Source organism: Bos grunniens, chromosome 16 (genome assembly GCF_055505025.1).
Source record: "Bos grunniens cultivar Pamir isolate PY7600 chromosome 16, Bosgru_T2T1.0, whole genome shotgun sequence".
Lineage (NCBI taxonomy): Eukaryota > Metazoa > Chordata > Mammalia > Artiodactyla > Bovidae > Bos > Bos grunniens.
The window spans coordinates 39,845,789-39,864,099 of NC_141180.1; the positions used below are offsets into that span (position 1 = coordinate 39,845,789).

At 46.5% G+C, this 18,311-nt stretch overlaps 1 protein-coding gene and 1 non-coding gene across 9 annotated transcripts in view; both read left to right on the forward strand.

Moving 5' to 3' along the window:
- Positions 1-17,256, forward strand: part of VPS13D (vacuolar protein sorting 13 homolog D) — a 275,671-nt gene extending 258,415 nt beyond the window's left edge. For 6 of the 8 annotated variants that reach the window (XR_015143441.1, XM_086344602.1, XM_086344604.1 and 3 more), the window contains 3 exons: positions 1,121-1,252; positions 11,483-11,723; positions 14,178-17,256. Coding sequence is in view for 5 of the 8 variants with exons in the window: in XM_086344602.1 (XP_086200728.1) it covers positions 1,121-1,252; positions 11,483-11,723; positions 14,178-14,309 (505 nt within the window). In the remaining 3 variants the exon portion in view is untranslated. The remainder of the gene's footprint in view (positions 1-1,120; positions 1,253-11,482; positions 11,724-14,177) is intronic. The other 2 variants (XR_015143438.1, XR_015143440.1) reach the window with 1 other exon arrangement.
- LOC147356674 (small nucleolar RNA ACA59) lies at positions 11,869-12,012 on the forward strand. Its single transcript, XR_015143876.1, has one exon. It is a non-coding gene; the product is annotated as a small nucleolar RNA ACA59 (small nucleolar RNA).
- Positions 17,257-18,311: the final 1,055 nt, after the last annotated feature.

Sequence of the window (18,311 nt, forward strand, 5' to 3'; positions counted from 1 at the left end):
GAGTGTTGGCGTGGGCCTGGGAGGGCTTTTGAGTTGTCCTATCTTTACATCTCACCCATGGTGTGGCCTGTGGCAAATTTCTGCTTCTGTCCCTGTGTTTTTACCCTGATTTGCCTACCAGGCACTTTCCTGCCCCTGCAAGTAAGTCTCTTAGTTCATGATTCAGGAGTGGCAAGCCTCAGCCTCTCATTTAGATGTGTCTAGAGAGGGGTGTTTTGCTTCACTGGAATCCAGGAACAAATAATGAAAAGTACACCAAGTACAAGGCCGAGGACAGACCAGGCACACTCTTATCAGTCATCTGAAATATGCACAGCCTTTCCAAGACAAATATGGACTCCTGTTTCTAGGAAAACACCAGAAAGTACTTATCAATTACCCTGTATATGGTTTGTGGAAAAAGACAACACCAGCCTACCCTGAAAGCCATAGCAAAGCAGATTCCTCTGGGCAACCGACAGCTGAAGACCGTGAGTTGGAGCCCAGCCTGTGGCCTGGGACTGGTCCACGGAGTCTCTCTCCTCCCTCCTGCGATGCCTGTGTCCCTCCCCGACACCAGGCAGCTGAGCTCCTCCTAGAAGATGGGGAGCCTGATGTGTTCTCACTCACAGTCAAACCTCTCACACTTCTTCCTGACCTTTTCCAAGTCCAGAGGTGTCTCTCCAGAAGAGATCCCTAGAAAAACAGAGGGTGACCCAGAGTAAGTTCAATAATAATAACAGGGACAAGAGTCACCATTGGTGGATAGCCCGCATTCTGTCCAGCCCAGGCTTGATGGGCATAGTTTTGTTTGATCCTCGTAGCCATCCTGCAAGGTAGGTACTGTCATCCCATTTTACAGAGAGAACTAGAACTGGGGGTTGAAGAAGTGAACTGACTTGCCCATGATCACGTGTCTAGGAAATGGCAACGGTGAAGTTCTTGTTCAAAACTGGAGATTTTAACCACTTTCTTCCAAGTGCATTCACGGTGGGTACTGAATGTGGGTTTAATGCTGGTCAGCAGATTTAGAGCATGTCCTGTATGAAGTGGCGTTTTTATTTCAGACAAGGAAGGAAGGGAAGTCATTTTAGCATTAGCATGTAACCTCTTTGCTTTTCTGTCCACCTTCCCACCCTAGGACTCAAGCACAGAGGGTACGGAAGCCACGCTGCTGCACAGGGCCCCAGGGCCTGCTTCCTCGCTACTCGGAGAGCCAGGCAGAGGGCCAGGAGCAGCTCTTCAAACTAACAGACAACATACAAGATGAATTGTGAGTTGCGTCCATGGGAAACCAGCCTTTTTGGTTCACCAGGTCATCTTCTCTGTCTCTGCGTCTGAGAAGTTTCTGTCCATTTCTGAGTATCATCATGACTCTGAGGCCTGGGAACTGGTCAGAGATTCCTTGGCCCAGATGGGTTTTTGTTTTGTTTTGTTTTCCTGCCACACCAGACAGCATGTAGAATCCTAGTTTCCCAACCAGGGATTGAACCCATGCACCCTGCATTGAAAGCAAGGAGTCCCAGTCACTGGACTGCCAGGAAAGTCCCAAGCCCAGATGTTTTATACGTTTAGATGTGACAGTGCTTCTCAAACTGAATTCCACAGCAGGACCTTAATGTTGGCATTCTCTTTCTAATTAGTTCAAAGAGAGAAGATAAAATGTTCTCAATCCAAAGATTTTTTCTTGCCCTGTAAAATTTTCCTAAACTTTGGTGTGCTGTTGTTGGCAGAAGAATGCTAGTTAAAACAAAACAGATTAACAAGTAACAAACAACTAGTAGCTGAAAATTTTGGAAATGCAACGTTCTTAAGGTTGTTTTGCTACTCTTGAATGTGAAACCTTATATACTTAGGATCTTGTTATAATTTCAGTTAGTGAAGTTTTTCCTAATTGATATGTTTATTGTTGTGGAGTCGCTAACTCATATCCGACTCTTTGTGACCCCATGGACTGCAGCACACCAGGCTCCTCTGTCCTCCACTATCTCCTAGAGTTTGCTCAAACTCATGTCCATTGAGTCAGTGAGTATGCTGTTTAACCATCTCATCCTCTATTGTCCCCTTCTCCTCTTACCCTCAATCTTTCCCAGTATCAGGGTCTTTTCCAATGAGTCGGCTCTTCACGTTAGGTGGCCAAAGTATTGGAGTTTCAGCTTCAGCCTCAGCCCTTCCAATGAATATTCAGGGTTGATTTCCTTTAGGATTGACTGGTTTGATCTCCTTGTAATCCAAGGGACTCTCAAGAGTCTTCTCCAGTTGATATGATAGAATTCAGTATATCACTTTTTTGCAATATTCTTCCTTTAACACAAAATGCTCTATAACCTAAATAGATGTTAGAATCACCAGTCCAAAGAAAGCAGTTAGTTCTGCCCTAATAAATAGCAAAATGCTAGTTTAATTTCTTCGAATGCTTATTTATCTCAGGATAAACAAGGTAAGGAGGGTTTAGGACCATGAGGGGTTTTGGGGGGGTTTTTTTGGTTGATGAAAGGGTATCTGAAGTAGAAGTTAGCTCTTCAAAGAGTCTTCAGTGTCGTTGTTACTGATGTGTTAAGCTGACCTCATCTTATAGTTTCATAGCAGTATTTGAATGGGAATATCAAAAGTCAAATCCAGAATTCATGTGTTGCTTACTGCATAGGAAGGCATCTTCCTGGATGTGATTTTTTGTAATTCAAACTCCCTTTGTTACTGGAAGGTCTCTCAGTGATGGAGATGTATGACATTATGGTAGTCAGCTCAGGCTGCTAAAAACCAAATACCACAGACCAAGTGGCTTAAACAACAGAAAGTTGTTTGTCATAGTATTGAGGCTGGGAAGTCCAAGATCAAGGTGCCGACTGATTTGGTTCCTGGTGAAGGCTGTCTTTCCAGCTTGCAGATGGCCACCTTCTGGCTGTGTCCTCATATGGCAGAGAGAGGCTGAGCCAGATCTCTGATGTCTCCTATAAAGACACTAATCATAGAGAATCAGGGCCCCACCCGTATGACCTCATTAAAAGAAAAAAAGAACCTTTATTTTTTTAATTATTTATTTTAGTTGGAGGTTAATTACTTTACAATATTGTGATGGTTTCTGTCATACATTAATATGAATCAGCCACGAGTATACATGTGTCACCCCCATCCTGAAACCCCTTTCCATCACCCTCCCTACCCTATCCCTCTGGGTTGTCCCAGAGCACCAGCTTTGGGTGCCCTGCTTCATGCATTGAACTCACATGGGTCATCTGTTTTACATATGGTAATGTACATGTTTCAATGCTATTCTCTCAAATCATCCCACCCTCGCCTTCTCCCACTGAGTCCAAAAGTCTGTTCTTTACATCTGTGTCTCCTTGCTGCCTTGCATGTAGAATCATCATTACCATCTTTCTAAATTCCATGCATATGCATTAATATATAGTATTTGTCTTTCTCTTTTTTACTTACTTCACTGTATAATAAGCTCCATTTTTATCTGCCTCATTAGAACTGACTCAAATGTGTTCCTTTTTATAAATGAGTAATATTCCATTGTGTGTATGTGCCGTAACTTCCTTATCCATTCATCTGCTGATGAACATCTAGGTTGCTTCCGTATCCTGGCTATTGTAAATAGTGCTACTATGAACGTTGGGGTACATGTGTCTCTTTCAATTCTGGTTTCCTTGGGGTCTATGCCCAGCAGTGGAATTACTGGGCCTTATGACCTCATTTAACCTTCATTCCTCCCATGCTCCATACAGTCACACTGGGGTGAGGTCGTCAACATGGGAACTTGGTGGGGACATAATTCTGTCCATAGCATATGTCTCTCTACTCTTTTAGTCTAGCCTTAGCTCTGGCCATCGTGCCAATAGCCAAAATCCCCTGCGTTTCACTCCAGAAAGGACTTTATATTCCTGCCCTCTTTGGGTGAGTATCTGGTGCCGTCACTGCCCTTTATACACTTTACTGATGGAAATTTTCACCTTTGGATTGGAGGCTCAGAGAGTCATTCCTCAAGTCTAGTGAGACATGGTACAGAGTCTACTAGCATGGTGGCCCCATGAGGGCCTCAGTTTCTGTCTGATCCATTCACTGAAGAATCCTCAGTATGTGGAACAGTAGATGGCACTTATTAGGGACTCAACAGATATTTGCTGAATGCATGAGAGTTGGATGGTTATTGTACATTGTGCTTTTAATTTTCTCTCCTGCTCACCCTTCCTCAGGCTTCCCTGATAGCTCAGTTGGTAAAGAATCTACCTGCAATGCAGGAGACCCTGGTTCAATTCCTAGGTCAGGAAGATCCACTGGAGAAGGGATAGGCTACCCATTCCAGTTGTTCTGGGCTTCCCTTGTGGCTCAGCTGGCAAAGAATCCACCTGCAATGTAGGAGACCTGGGTTCGATCCCTGGATTGGGAAGATCCTCTGGAGAAGGGAAAGTCTACCCACTCCAGTATTCTTGTCTAGAAAATTCCATGGACTTTATAGTCCATGGGGTCGCAAAGAGTCAGACATGAGTTGACTGAGCAACTTTCACTTTCACTCACCCTTCCTCAAGTCAAACCGTATCTGGTCCTCATGAAATTCATTTTCAATACAATGATATATGCCAGAAACATAAGGAGAAATTGTGTAGCATGGCTAACATAGGATTGCTCCCAGTGAAATACAAGCATTGAGCACAGAGCCATGGAAAACTGGAAGCCGGAATCAAAATGAAGTCAGTAAAACAGATTTCATGAAACTCTTGGAATTCATAAGAACTCAGAGAAGATGTTGGCATGAATGACTTCTGACTCTTAAGATGAAAACCATGTGTTGCTACCCCAGCTTGTGTTAAATCTTGCCCATGTACACTGGAGGAGCCACGTGACCATAGTCTTCCGCAGTGTACAAGGCAGGAGTCATCGGGAAACCTGGCACATATTTCTCTGAAGTGTCCTCAGTGGTCAGGCTGGGTCTTCATGTTGGAGGCATCACTTTGCAAAAAAAGGGGTTTTCAAGAAAAGCACAGGAGCGCCATAATATACCTCTGACTTTTATCCTAGAATCCTAATTAAAAACATGCTTAAAGACCTAATTATTTGCATATTTTCCTCCAGAGTTAACCCCTTAAAAGGATCTTTAATACCTTGCTCTACTGTTCTAACTAAATGTTTCCACATTTTTTTCCAGTTAGACTCACTGTTTCACTTCTGGAAAATATTGTGTAATTACTTCCCGATGCCATGAAAACCCCACAGAGTCCACAATGCTGTGGTTACTTCAACTTTGTTCTCCCAGATCAAGTTGCATTTAATTTTTTATTTTATTCAATTAATTAGTATTAAAAGGATAGTTGCTGACATATGATTTAAGGTCTGGTTCACTGTAAAGGCTTGAGTTTCTAATGAATCCAGTATTAACTCTGATATGTTGCAAAATTGCCATCACTTTCCATCTTTCTTAATTTTGGTTCTGAAATCGGATTCTGGGTTAAAATGATGGTAAAGGCAAATTTGTCCTATCAGATTACATTAATTTTTCTCTGTAACTGGTGTCTAGTATGTAGCCAGACACCTCATTTTCATTAAAAGAAAAAGAAAAAAGTACCTATTTTATTTCCAATACACCATCACAGACCAGATTCCATACTAGCAATGTAAGCACTAGGGTAGTTCTTCACCTTTTCCAAAAACTAAGTAGTTGTCATCACACACTGTTTTCTTGAGTTTATTTGACAACTTGATTGTATTTTTTTAATGTAGTTTTAGGAAATAATATTTGTGAGGTTTTTTTTTAAGATATTATTCAGTGCTTTAAAGAAAGAATATTTAAGTTCTCTATCTCGGTTTTAATAGTTTGATAGATGTACTTAAATATATTTGATTTCCTTTGTAATCCTAAGCATTTTATGCGTTTAAAATCAACATTATCCTTAGAAAGGAATTGTGGGCCTCCCCACAGTGCCAACAGGGGGAAAGGAGGGTCCATGATCCAAAAATGTTAAGAACGCCTGTTCTGATTAGGAGCCTTTCTAGATGTTTGAAATTTTTAACTATTCAAAATTATTAATTATTTGAGTGTCAGTAGGTTGCGCATAGGTAAAGAATCCTCCTGCCAATGCTGGAGACATAGGTTCCATCCCTGGGTCGGGAACATCCCCTGGAGAAGGAAATGGCAACCCACGCCAATTATTCTTGCCTGGAAAAACCCATGCATGGACAGAGGAGCCTGGCAGGCTGCAGTCCATGGGGTCGCAAAGAGCTGGACATGTTTGAGCACAACACAACACAACATGTGTGTTCCATAAACGTTAAAAGCTCCTGTTCTAATTAGAAATTAGGAGCCTTTCTAGATGTTTGACATTTTTAATTATTCAAAATTATTCTTTATTTTTTAGTATTGTGACACTGCTAACAAAGAGAGTCCTTATCCTTTAGACAAATACACAGGTTTATTTACAGAGAAGAGGAGAAGTAAGGAATTAACAGCAACAATTAAGCATCCTCAAGGGGCAGCTAGACCTGGAAAGTGGCTCCACATGACAGGGTTCCTGTATGTGACCTTGAAGGTGGTGTTTGTCTTTGGGGGAAACTTGAAAATCACGCACAGGAGGCCCCTTGAATCTAAGCAGCACCTTGGAGACTCACCCTGTGTCACTTGATCTCAGCTGAGTCAGGCTGCTTCCTTGTCCCTTTGGGTTATGCACTCAATTCTATCTGTTTGTCTACTCCTCCTCTTTTTTTTTTTTAATTCAAGAAAGTATAAAAAGGAAAACAAAAATAGCCTATAAACCCACTGGCCAGATTAGTCCTTTCTCTTTCTGATGAAATAAACTCATGTGCACAGTTATTAGCAAATTCAAAGAGTACAGAAAAAATCAAGAATAAAATTCTCCTTTCTTGCCCCCTTTGTATGCATACTGTGATATTTGATATATATACTCTTCTTAAGAAACTGCATATAGATATAGAAGTTAGAACACTTTTATCTGAGCACAGGTTATATTGTTTATTCTAATAAACAGTATAATTTAATTTAACAGCATATAATTATAAATAAAAACCATAAAGTAATATATGCAATCTCAAAACAAAAATAAAAAGATCAGACATTTTGAGGAGTGGGATAGAGTTCATTGCTTGCATTTTCTAAACCAGGAAATTATCTGTCAATAATCATTGACACTCCTGGAATAAGACAGCTCCCAACTCTTCTGACTGTGAAATGCCTGAAAAGTGTGGAATAAACAGATATATAAATATTAAAAAAGTTGATAAAACAAAAACAAACAAAACCCCAAGAGAGTGGGAAAAAAAGAAAGAAAATCGGTTGAAAAAGGTAATTGAATCAACTGGCAAATTTCTCTCCCCCTAAGGAGCAAATCAGTTGGTCATGAACCTCTTTCCCCTCGGCCTCTTAGAGGGACATAACATTTCTCCAACCTGCCGAAGTGAGGACTTGTAGACTCACAAGGAGACCTTCTCCACAGGATCAGGATAACCTGGCGTTGTTGTCAACAGAAGAAAGAAATAACAACAGCCACCCTGGTTGGGCATGTAGATTGGTTCTAGTCATCACGGTGGCCCCTGAGAGGAGGTATGGTGATCCTCACTCTACACATGACAGCAGGCAGCTCTGAGCCAAGCCTTGTGGCTGGTGACAGGCAGAGCCAGCTGTCACTGAGGATCGGCCGGTCCCAATGGCACACTGGCCACCGTACTTGGAAATGACATTACTACCTGCCACATAGTGAGAGGGCTGAAGCTGTTGTTGACAGCAACTTTGGTGTTTGTGGTTTGGGACGCTGTTCTTCATAGCGGAGCTGCTTCTGCAGTGTTGAACCTTGCCGGGCTCGCCCACTATTAGAACCCGTCATCTTGGAGAGGTGTAAGCCACGTGTCACAGCCTTCCTTTCTCTGAGAAGAAACTTTCTGAAGTTGGTCCCAAGGTCAAAACATCCTCTTTCTTCCCTTAAAGGAGAGTTATAAGTGAAACTTTTAACCAAAGTCTAAAAATCCTGATTTTCTTTTTTTTTATAGAATCGTCCCTAGTGTCCACAGAACACCAGATGTCTTTCTGGTTCTCCGTATTTGAAGGGTACGACTTACCCAGAGGCTGTGTGTCTCTGGCCACAGTTTTTCACCCTCCCTCCTTCTGAGTTAATAACAGGTCAGAGGGTAGAAGGACACACTCAGGGTCCACCTGAGGCCACATGGCTTTTCTTCCCACGTCATCCTACAATGGTTTGTAATAGTCACCCATTCATGGGCCAAGAGCAGCCTACGTGAAGCGAGGGGAGTGTGGGTGTGTTTGGACTTGGCTTGTGTGAGGCCTTTGCCTCTCGAGTGACACAAAGGAAAGGAGCTCAGGCCTTCTGCAGGGGACAGCCAGGCAGGGAGGGGGATGCCACGCTGTGACAACGAAGTGACAGAGGTGGTAAATGAGACGAGAAGTGCTGGGAGCGCTCATGGGTTCAGCTTCTCTTGTCCCCTCGAGTTTTGGTTCCTCTCTCTCCATGACAGATTTGGGGTTGGTCTCCCTTACAGGAGGGGACCCGTAATCTGGAGCTCAGTTTTAATTATTCTTTGTTGTGGTTTCTAGACTTCGTGTGTATGTGTGTGTAATATATGCTATTATGATGAAACCCAAAGTGTTAGTTCTTGGTTGTGAAAGTTCCAGGGAAGCGTTGAGAAGAAAATGGAGGGAGAGACGGCTATTGGCTAAGTCGGTGTCCAGGTTCTTGCTCAGACCGAGGGCTGTGACCCTGGCACTCTGGCTGAGTCCCCACTGTCTCCCTCTCCCCTCCTCTCAGTTATACCCTTGGCTCCAATCTGCTTTTGGTTTGAAAAGACTAGAACACGTCATGTAAATGTCCAGAACTTACTGTCTGTATTAGCTGCGGGGTATGAATGGGCTCCTGGGCTCACAGAAGAGAGATATGTGCGGATTTACAAACCGTTCCCCTCCCCTCACATTTCTATAATGGACATGAATTCTTTTGACATTGAATTTTGGCTGTGAGTTTACTGACTTTGTGATGGAAGCTGGTGGGTAGCATCATCTCTCTCAGATGAAGAAACTGAGACACAAAGACAGCAGCTGGCCCTGCCAGAGCTGCCTCACCCAGGGGGTCTCCCTGTCCACTCAGCATGTGTCCCCTCCACCATGTGGGATGGCTCTGAGTCAAGCATCCCAGCTCAGAGCCACCCTTCGTCCTCCCTTCCACCCAGAAGTTGTGCTGGCTGGACAGAGGACTTGCACCATCTGTGGCCTCTTAGAAGGAAATCTGTTTTAAAGAGGCCCACTATGGAGAGGGCTCTAATAATGTCAACCACCCAGGTGAGGGGTATCAGAACAGCTGCCCCGATGGAGAGACCTCAGCCCTCTTAGAGGCTGTGCATAAATGTCAGCATCAGCAGGTACCAAACAGGAGAGGGGAGACGTGGACGATGGGACAGAAGTTCTGCCTCCTGTGCTGGACCAGATGAAAGAGAACAGTCCTCAACTGGATTTTTAATGTCCATCCTGCCCTCGCCCTAATCGTGGTGGCTGGCTCTGGGGAGCTCCCCTTAGAACCTGTTCCAGCCTCAGTCGCCACGTGCCCAGCCCACCCATGCTCAGAAGCCCTGGGCCATTTTCAGTTTTTAAGCTAGTTTTCTGGCAAGTTCCAGCCAGCCCCCAGTCCTTCCCTTCTGTGTCAGGAAGCTTTTATCATCTCTATCTGTCTCTTTCTCTCACCTGGGACCAGCCATCTGAGATTTCACTCGGCCTCTTTAAGTAGTGCTGTTGCCCCCTGGACACCATCCGAGCCTGGGATGTGGGAAATTCTCTGCTGAGTGGCCTGAACACCAAAAGCTGCTGGGTATTTCTCCTTTTGGCATTGAGACTTTACAAGTCTACATTCTTGGCATTGCCAACCAGTCAGAGTAGAACAATAAACCCCAATTTTTTGTCATGTGAGGCTACAATTAAAATGGCAGCTGGAACCAGGCAGAATTTTACTGAGTGCTAAGGGGGTGGCCGACTCAGTGGTGGGTGCTCAGGGAGACATGGGAGGGGGGTGGATTTTAAGAATACATCAGCTTAGCCAGAGAGCTGCATACTTATCCAGGACACACAATGAGAACAAACCAGTGCTTAGCAGTGCTCTTGAAGGTAAGCAAGGAAGCATTCAAAAGTGGGAGTGGGGTTGAGTGTTTCTGGGGAAGCTTCAGAGAGAAGTTGGAACTTGTGAATCCTCAGGCTTGAGGAGGAGGTGGAAGGGATAAGGGATGAGGTGTGTTCAGAGTCGGGGGCTCTCTGAGCCCAGAGGCGAGCGGGCGCCTGGAGCCAACTTGGGATGGAGAGGGAACCAGCCTGTCCAGCTATGGGCAGGCCTGCTCTGTCCCATCAGAGTTTGGCGACCGCTGACCCCAGAACAAAGCCATCCTGGGACCCAGTCCCCAAGCCGTTCCAGGGGAGCTGTGGCTCCGAGCAACTGCGATGTGGCAATTCCTCTCAGGACATCGGATCCCAGGGGGCCAGGGCCTGACAGCCAGCCTCTCGTCAGCTCTTAGTATTCCTGCCGTCAGCTCTTAGTATTCCTGCCGTCTTTCCCTGTTCCCCAAAGTGGCCGCTCCATTGTGGAAGGCTGTCACAAGAGGCGGAGGAGGCAGCCAGGCCTGGGAGGGCTGTCACAGCCGTTTCCAAGGGTCACTGCTCTTCATTGTAGCCCAGCTGAGAGCTTTGACGCGCATAAATTCCCACTTTAAATCCGCGGCTCCAGGGAAGGAGATTTCTTTTATTTTTTTCCTGAGTGGCCTCGAAGCCTCTAGAATTGATGGCTGAGAGTTATGAAAATCAGGATTATAGCTTTCCCTGAGAAAGCACACTTCCTAACAACTCATGAAGTTCTGAGAACGTGGCGGTGGTCTCACCAGTCAGCCCCCTGTCCCTCAAGGTGTTAGGCTGAGACCAGGCCACCTCCTATTAAAACCATGACAAAAAAGCAGCAGACATAGATGTGCAGATAGAGAGGGCATGGCATCCTCTCACGCGTCCAGTTTGCTGACCCATTTAATGCTGCTCCCCACTTCCACTTCCATCACCCCGCCCCTCCCCCACCCTGCCTTCACAGCGAAGCTTCTCAGCTGCTATTTCATCAACAGACCTTTCAAAGCATTGTGTTTTCTTCCTCTCTTTTGCCCAACAAAGCACTGTTATGGTTTTCTCTAAGCTTCGTCCTATGAAAAGGCCATAAAACTGTTTTCTCTCATTGATACAGTTGGTCCTGTTCATCGAGCCCCCTGTTTAAGGGCCCTTTGCTATGCATGCCGGCCTCGCAGCAGCCCTGAGAGGCCAATGCCACTTTTATTCCTAACTGACAGACAAGGAGACGGGGGCTCAGAGTGGGTGAGCCACCCACCCACGGGGCATTGAGCAAGGGAGCCTGGCTGTAAGGTCTGTCCCCAGAGACCAGGGCCCACACGGAGCCTCAGCCCTGCCTCGAGGAGCAGCCCTGAAGTCCTGCGTGCCCTCCTCACTCCCCCTCTCCCTCCACAGCTTCATCGCAGTGGAGAACATCGACAGCTACTGCGTGCTCATCTCCTCCAAGGCTGTCTACTTCCTGAGAAGCGGGGACTACGTTGACCGAGAGGCCATTTTCCTGGAGGTCAAATATGACGATCTCTACCACTGCCTCGTCTCCAAAGACCACGGGAAAGTGTACGTGCAGGTCACCAAGAAGGCTGTGAACACGAGCAGCGGCGTGTCCATCCCGGGCCCTTCTCACCAGAAGCCTATGGTGAGTGCACACCTGACCCGTCTCCCAGGCCCGCCACTGCCCTGCTGATGCTTCTCAGTGGAAAGGCGTTTGCAGCACCTGAGGCTTAGGCCTGGCTGCTGTGAATCCCCAGGGGTCCTGCTTCTTAGTCCCGCAGACAGAAGGTGCTCAGTGTGGTAGATGCGGTGGTGCTGCCCTCTCAGCTTCACTGCTGCTGACCCTAGGCAGGTTGCTCAACACTTGAGCCCTGGTTTCCCCTCCTTACGGTGTAGGTGGGATTCCTGCCTCTGAGCAGCTGTGAGGACCAGCTGATACAATGCATGCGGCTGTTTTATTCCTAAAATGGGCCTCTTCAGTGCATCGGATCTAAGATGTTAGAGCACATGCTGGCTTCTTCCTAACTTCCCCTCTAGAATAATTGGAAGCTAACTTTTTTCGTGCACCAAGAAGCAATATGTAGCATAGGTCCCTGCCCAGGGTAAAGCTCAATAAATATTTATAGACAAAATTTACACTTTGCCTCCAAAGGCTACAAGATACTGTTATGGCAGGACTTTATTAAATAATGCCATTCCTATTAATAACCAACATTCAGTAAGGGCTTACTATGTGCCAGGCTGGATTCTGAATACTTAAAGATTATTTAATGTTGTACTGTTATTTCCCCCACTTGACTGGTAAGGAGGCTTAGTTAGGACAGGTGGCTTGCTCAGGGTTATCTGGCCAACACCAGAAGGAGCTGGGGTTCAAAGCCACGTGCCTGCAAGTCACCAGAGCTGGTAGCCTGGACCAGGTCACTGCTTCTGCTCAGAGCTCGGCAGAAGCCCATGTGAGGGGACCCCATCTCCAGCCATGTTCTCACTTGGAATCTTTTCAGGAACCCCAGGTGTTAGCTCTGCTCATCTTTCACCTGGAATGCTAGGATTTTCAAGCCTGCATTCGAGAATGACATACCATTCAAAATGGCCCTGCTTATCTCAGTCTTTCTGTGATCAGAAACCGCAACCAGCCTGATTGGGCCTCTCTCCCTTGACCTTCTCCCTGCCCAGGAATGCGCTTGGGTTTGGTTTGGCTTATGTGGGCTCCCCTGGGGTCATTGGCTTAGGTTAGGGCTGGTAGATTAACTGAGTTAACACCCAAAAGCCTGAGTATTTCCACAAGTTCCTTTTGGAGGTGGGGAGGCTTGCCCAGCTGCCCTTTCACCCTTTCAAGGCAAGCAAGCTTGCTCCATAAGAAAGGCCTCAAGGCGTTTGTGTGCTTTGAACATCAGCAGACTTTATTTTTTTTTTCTTCTTTATTTTATTTTTAAACTTTACATAATTGTATTAGTTTTGCCAAATATCAAAATGAATCCGCCACAGGTATACACATGCTCCCCATCCTGAACCCTCCTCCCTCCTCCCTCCCCACACCATCCCTCTGGGTCGTCCCAGTGCACCAGCCCCAAGAATCCAGCCCCAAGTATCGTGCATCGAACCTGGACTGGCATCTCGTTTCATACATGATATTTTACATGTTTCAATGCCATTCTCCCAAATCTTCCCACCCTCTCCCTCTCCCACAGAGTCCATAAGACTGTTCTATACATCAGTGTCTCTTTTGCTGTCTCGTACACAGGGTTATTGTTACCATCTTTCTAAATTCCATATATATGCGTTAGTATACTGTATTGGTGTTTTTCCTTCTGGCTTACTTCACTCTGTATAATAGGCTCCAGTTTCATCCACCTCATTAGAACTGATTCAAATGTATTCTTTTTAATGGCTGAGTAATACTCCATTGTGTATATGTACCACAGCTTTCTTATCCATTCATCTGCTGATGGACATCTAGGTTGCTTCCATGTCCTGGCTATTATAAACAGTGCTGCGATGAACACTGCGGTACACGTGTCTCTTTCCCTTCTGGTTTCCTCAGTGTGTATGCCCAGCAGTGGGATTGCTGGATCATAGGGCAGTTCTATTTCCAGTTTTTTAAGGAATCTCCACACTGTTCTCCATAGTGGCTGTACTAGTTTGCATTCCCACCAACAGTGTAAGAGGGTTCCCTTTTCTCCACACCCTCTCCAGCATTTATTGCTTGTAGACTTTTGGATCACAGCCATTCTGACTGGTGTGAAATGGTACCTCATCAGCAGACTTTAGATTTGAGTCCCAAGTCTTTGTTCTCACTTGCTCTCACCTCAGCTGATCCTCACACCTCGGAGCACAGCGGTTTCTCAGTTACAGGGAGTCCTGAAGGTCGGGGGATTGTGGGTCGACTGCACAGGCACCCCGGGGTCCACCCCAGACCTCAAGTCGGCATAAACTAGGAGTAGGGCCCTGGGGATCTGTTTCTTGGAACTACACCCACGCTGTTGAGATCCACAGTCAGGCTGGGAGCTGCTGCCTGGGTGGATTTCAGTGGCTCTTGTCCTGTACGTCTGTTTGGTTCCCCACTGTGGGGGCGAGTTACTCATTCTGTCCTCTTCCTCAGGTCCACGTGAAATCAGAGGTCCTCGCTATCAAGTTATCACAAGAAATAAACTATGCAAAGAGCCTTTACTATGAACAGCAGCTGATGTTAAGACTCAGTGAAAACCAAGAACAGTTGGAGCTGGACTCCTGAGAAACCCCAGCTGCTGGAGGGACATTCCCAAAGACAGACCCCCCACCAATCAGGAGGAGAGAGGCCCATGGGCTTGGCTTCAATTTGAGGAAACCAGAATAAGGTTTGGGGGATGATATCAAGAGGGGAAGTAAATACTGATGAGGGGGTGCAGATGGAACTGTATTCATTTGTGGGGCAAGGAATTGCTTTAGATTATGGGGAGGTAATTTGTAAAAGACATCGGTTGAATAACGTTTGAAAAAAAAAAAGCGTACCAAGATCAATCTAATTTTTAGATTGCCCTGTATTTTGTTAACATGTATATATTGATAAATATACAACTGTGTGTTTGTAAATATATAGAAGTGTTTCTGAACAGGGACTATGATGTGTGTAAAGGATTGTTAACTGTAAAGTAATATAAAATTATATTGGATCTTCTATTGCACTAATTCTACATGTCTAATTCAGGGTACTATCCATGAAGAGGGATTCTTGCAAGTTGCAGAATGTTATGTCTTAGTCTGGGAAACGAGGGTATTCACAGTCGGGTGGGCTGAGGTGAGGTGCCGGGTACGTCGAGTGACACCTTTGACACCTGCATGCGTCCAGGCAGCAGCAGCGAACCAAAGTGTCCAGACCTAGAGCTGGCCCTCAACAAGGCCTAGGGGAGTGACTCAGATGCATCTTTTATTGATTTCTCCTCCAGTTTAAAGATGGTTCTTAGAGTGTCACAGATTATTTTTTATCTGCCTAAATCTCTGGCTCTCTCCTGACTGGTCTTGCCAAAGTTTGCGGTGTGTTCTGTTAGCACACGTGCACACACACCAGCATTGCAAGTTTTTCTTGGGTTATTATCATAGAGGCCAGTCTGAAACATTGGTAGACTCTGGTAACTTAGAAGGGGGAAAAGCCCTGCAGAACTGGGTGGACAAATCAAAAGTCCAGAAACTTAGCAAAACCCACAATAAGAATGTCTTCCCTCCTGAGCAGCAGTCCGAGGAGAAGGACCTAGGACTCTCTTCTTCCTAATAAAGCCGCAGGCAGACTCTCAGCTCTGCAGTCCTGGGGACCTGGTGACAGTAACACTGAGATGAGAAGGAGAGAGTCCAAAAAGGGAATGAAATCTTGAGTATTAAAAAGCTGTTTTTGTAAGTTTGGGGCCAAGATTTGGCCAAAATAACTCTTGCCCTTGGTTTTAAATTCCAAACAGTGGCAAGGCCTTGAAGTGAGTTCCCTCTTCTTCCTGGGTCTTGTTTGCAGGGTTTTCTCTTTTCTGTATGGAATAACCAAGTTGGGGAGGGGTAGGCTTCACTCTGGAATGAATGACTAGACTTGTGATTTTTTAAATTTTTATTTTAATAAATCTACTCAGTCTGTACAACCATGTCTAACGTAGCTGAGATCTAAAAAGACCAAGGGGATCAGTGGATGTGTGGAAGGTTTTGGGGTTTATAACTCATGACCCAGATCCTTCCAAGACACAAATGAAGCTAATCTGTCTTTCTTCCCCCGCTTAGGGGGTGTGTGTGTGTGTGTGTGTGTGTGTGTGTGTGTGCGCAAAAAAACAGGAAGGGAGCTTTCGTCCAGTGCTTAGTGCTTTGGCAAAGCAGTGTCTTCAAGGCTCGTCTTGAGCACCAGGATTTATATGTGGTCTTCACTGAACTCTGTCTTCGTGGCCAGCAGGGTTGAAACCTGGCTCTTGAAGGAGGTGCGTTTTTGGTTGTTCGGTTGGTTGGTTTTGCCAGGCGGCCATTGTGGCACCTGCCTCCTGCAGGTTTCTCATCCTCTTCAACAGCCTCGTGCCCTGCACCCCACAAGTGTGGCTTGTGGTTTTTGTCACCAGTCACCCACTGCCTGAGATGATGATCTCCTAAGAATGAGACTCTCGGAGGATTGATTATTTGCATCAGTGAGCCTTCTGTCACTTTCTGGAGTGAAGTCACTTGGAAGTTCTGTTGGATTGAGGAGCTTGGTGTTAGGATTATAAAGGAAATTTGCCTTGGGGCCCAGTGGCACCCAGCATCCTCTGCCCATGGGAAGTTGGTTGAGGGCTGCGCTGTGGAACGGTGCTTCCCAGAGACTCCAAGAGGGTGCTCAGATGCCCTCCTCCCGGCCGCTTTCTGATCTCATCAACCCTTGAAACAGTGGCTCAGCTCCTAATTGCACAACCTCCTCTGACATTGTGCCTTAGAAGAGGCAGATGTTAAAATGGGATCCGAAGACCAAACGGGGTGAGGTTGGGGTTGGTGGGTGCCAACTTAGCTTCTCAAACTCCCTCTGCCCTCTCAGCCCTCATGCCAGGCGTGGGGTAAGGTTTCAGGGGCTCTGGAGAGTTTCCTGGTTTGCCTGGAAAACATCCAAAGCTTTAGAGGAAGCCGGCCCTGGCTATGGCTGCTAAAGGCCCCCATTTCCTTTAAAATCAGTGTTTAGCCAGAGATGGCTGAGACTTTGTTACAGTAATTTTCTACCAATTTTCTTGCTGCCTCAAGTACCCATTTCCACTCCCAGGAAGAAAAATAAATTGAATCAGGAGAAACCAGACCAGCAGAAAGCAAACTCCCCTTGATGCCCTAACCCAGCACATCCAGCTACATCGCTGCCTGATCAGAGCTGCTTTTGTTCGCCCACCAGAAAGGTTGACCAGTCAGTGCTTCCTGCACCCGGGCCCGCTCACTGCCAACCCAGAAACGGAAACACGGCCTCTCATCAGTTTGAGCGCCTCACCCGCCTGGTGGTGAGGATGCAGCTCAGAGTTCGGACGACTCCTGGGCCACTTTGTTTGTAAGCCTCATCTGTGCCTCAAAATAGCATAGCAGCTGCTTATAAAATCCCAAAAATAAAGTTCTGGGTCACCGCTGTGTGAGCACCCTCACAGCCACCAATCTGTTGCGACTCTAAAATCTGTTCATGTCAAGTCGTTCTTTCTCTTCCTGTGGAATAAAATGCTCTGTTGACTTCCAAACATGTTGTTTCCTTCTAGTTTCTTGCTGTCCCATAGATTCTAGAACCGTTGCCGATGACAAATGCCAAACGTCTGAAGGTGTTCACAAGCACACGCAGCCTCTCCCTCACTCCAGGGAGGCGCGTTCCCAAGCCAGCCCTGCACCTTGGGCCTTTGCCTAACTTCCTGTCTGCCGGGCCCAGGCTTGGTGCTGACCGCACTCTCCCCACCTCTGTGAGGTAACTGGTCCAGGCCCTGGCAGGATGAAAGGTGTCATGTCCTAGAAGGAAACTGCAGGAGGAGCAGGTTTGGTCATGTTCACGGTGCCTACTTGGGCTTCCCTGATGGCTCAGTTGGTAAAGAATCCACCTGCAGTGCAGGAGACCCCAGTTCAATTCCTGGGTTGGGAAGATCCGCTGGAGAAGGGATAGGCTACCCACTCCAGTATTCTTGGGCTTCCCTGGTGGTTCAACTGGTAAAAAATCTTCCTGCAATGTGGGAGACCTAAGTTCAATCCCTGGGTTGGGAAGATCCCCTGGAGAAGGGAAAGGCTACCCACTCCAGTATTCTGGCCTGGAGAATTCCATGAGCTGCGTAGTCCATGGGGTCGCAAAGAGTCAGACACGACTGAGCGACTTTCACTTCATAGTGCCTACTTGGTATTACTGGACAGGCCAGGAAGGCAGCTAAGCAGGCACTGGAGTGTGGAGTTCCAGAGATGAGTGCAGGCCAAAAGCACAAGACTGGGAGTTGTCGTGCAAGTGATAAGTGGAGCCTGGATGGAATCCTCAAAGGAGTGGGTGGAGGGTGGGAAGGGCAAAGAAAAGAGACCCTGATCTGAGTCCCGGCGTCCCCGAAGTTTAAGAGTTTAGGCAGATGGAGAGGAGCAGCGCCTTCCAGAGATGGATGTGCAGCTGGGAGGGTGTGGGTCCTAGAAGCAATTGTAGACACCAAAAGAAGAAGAGGCTTCCCAGGTGGCTCAGTGTAAAGAAACCGCCTGCCAATGCAGGAGCCGTGGGTTCAGTTCCTGGCCTGGGAAGGTCCCCTGGAGAAGAAAGTGGCAACCCACTCCGGTA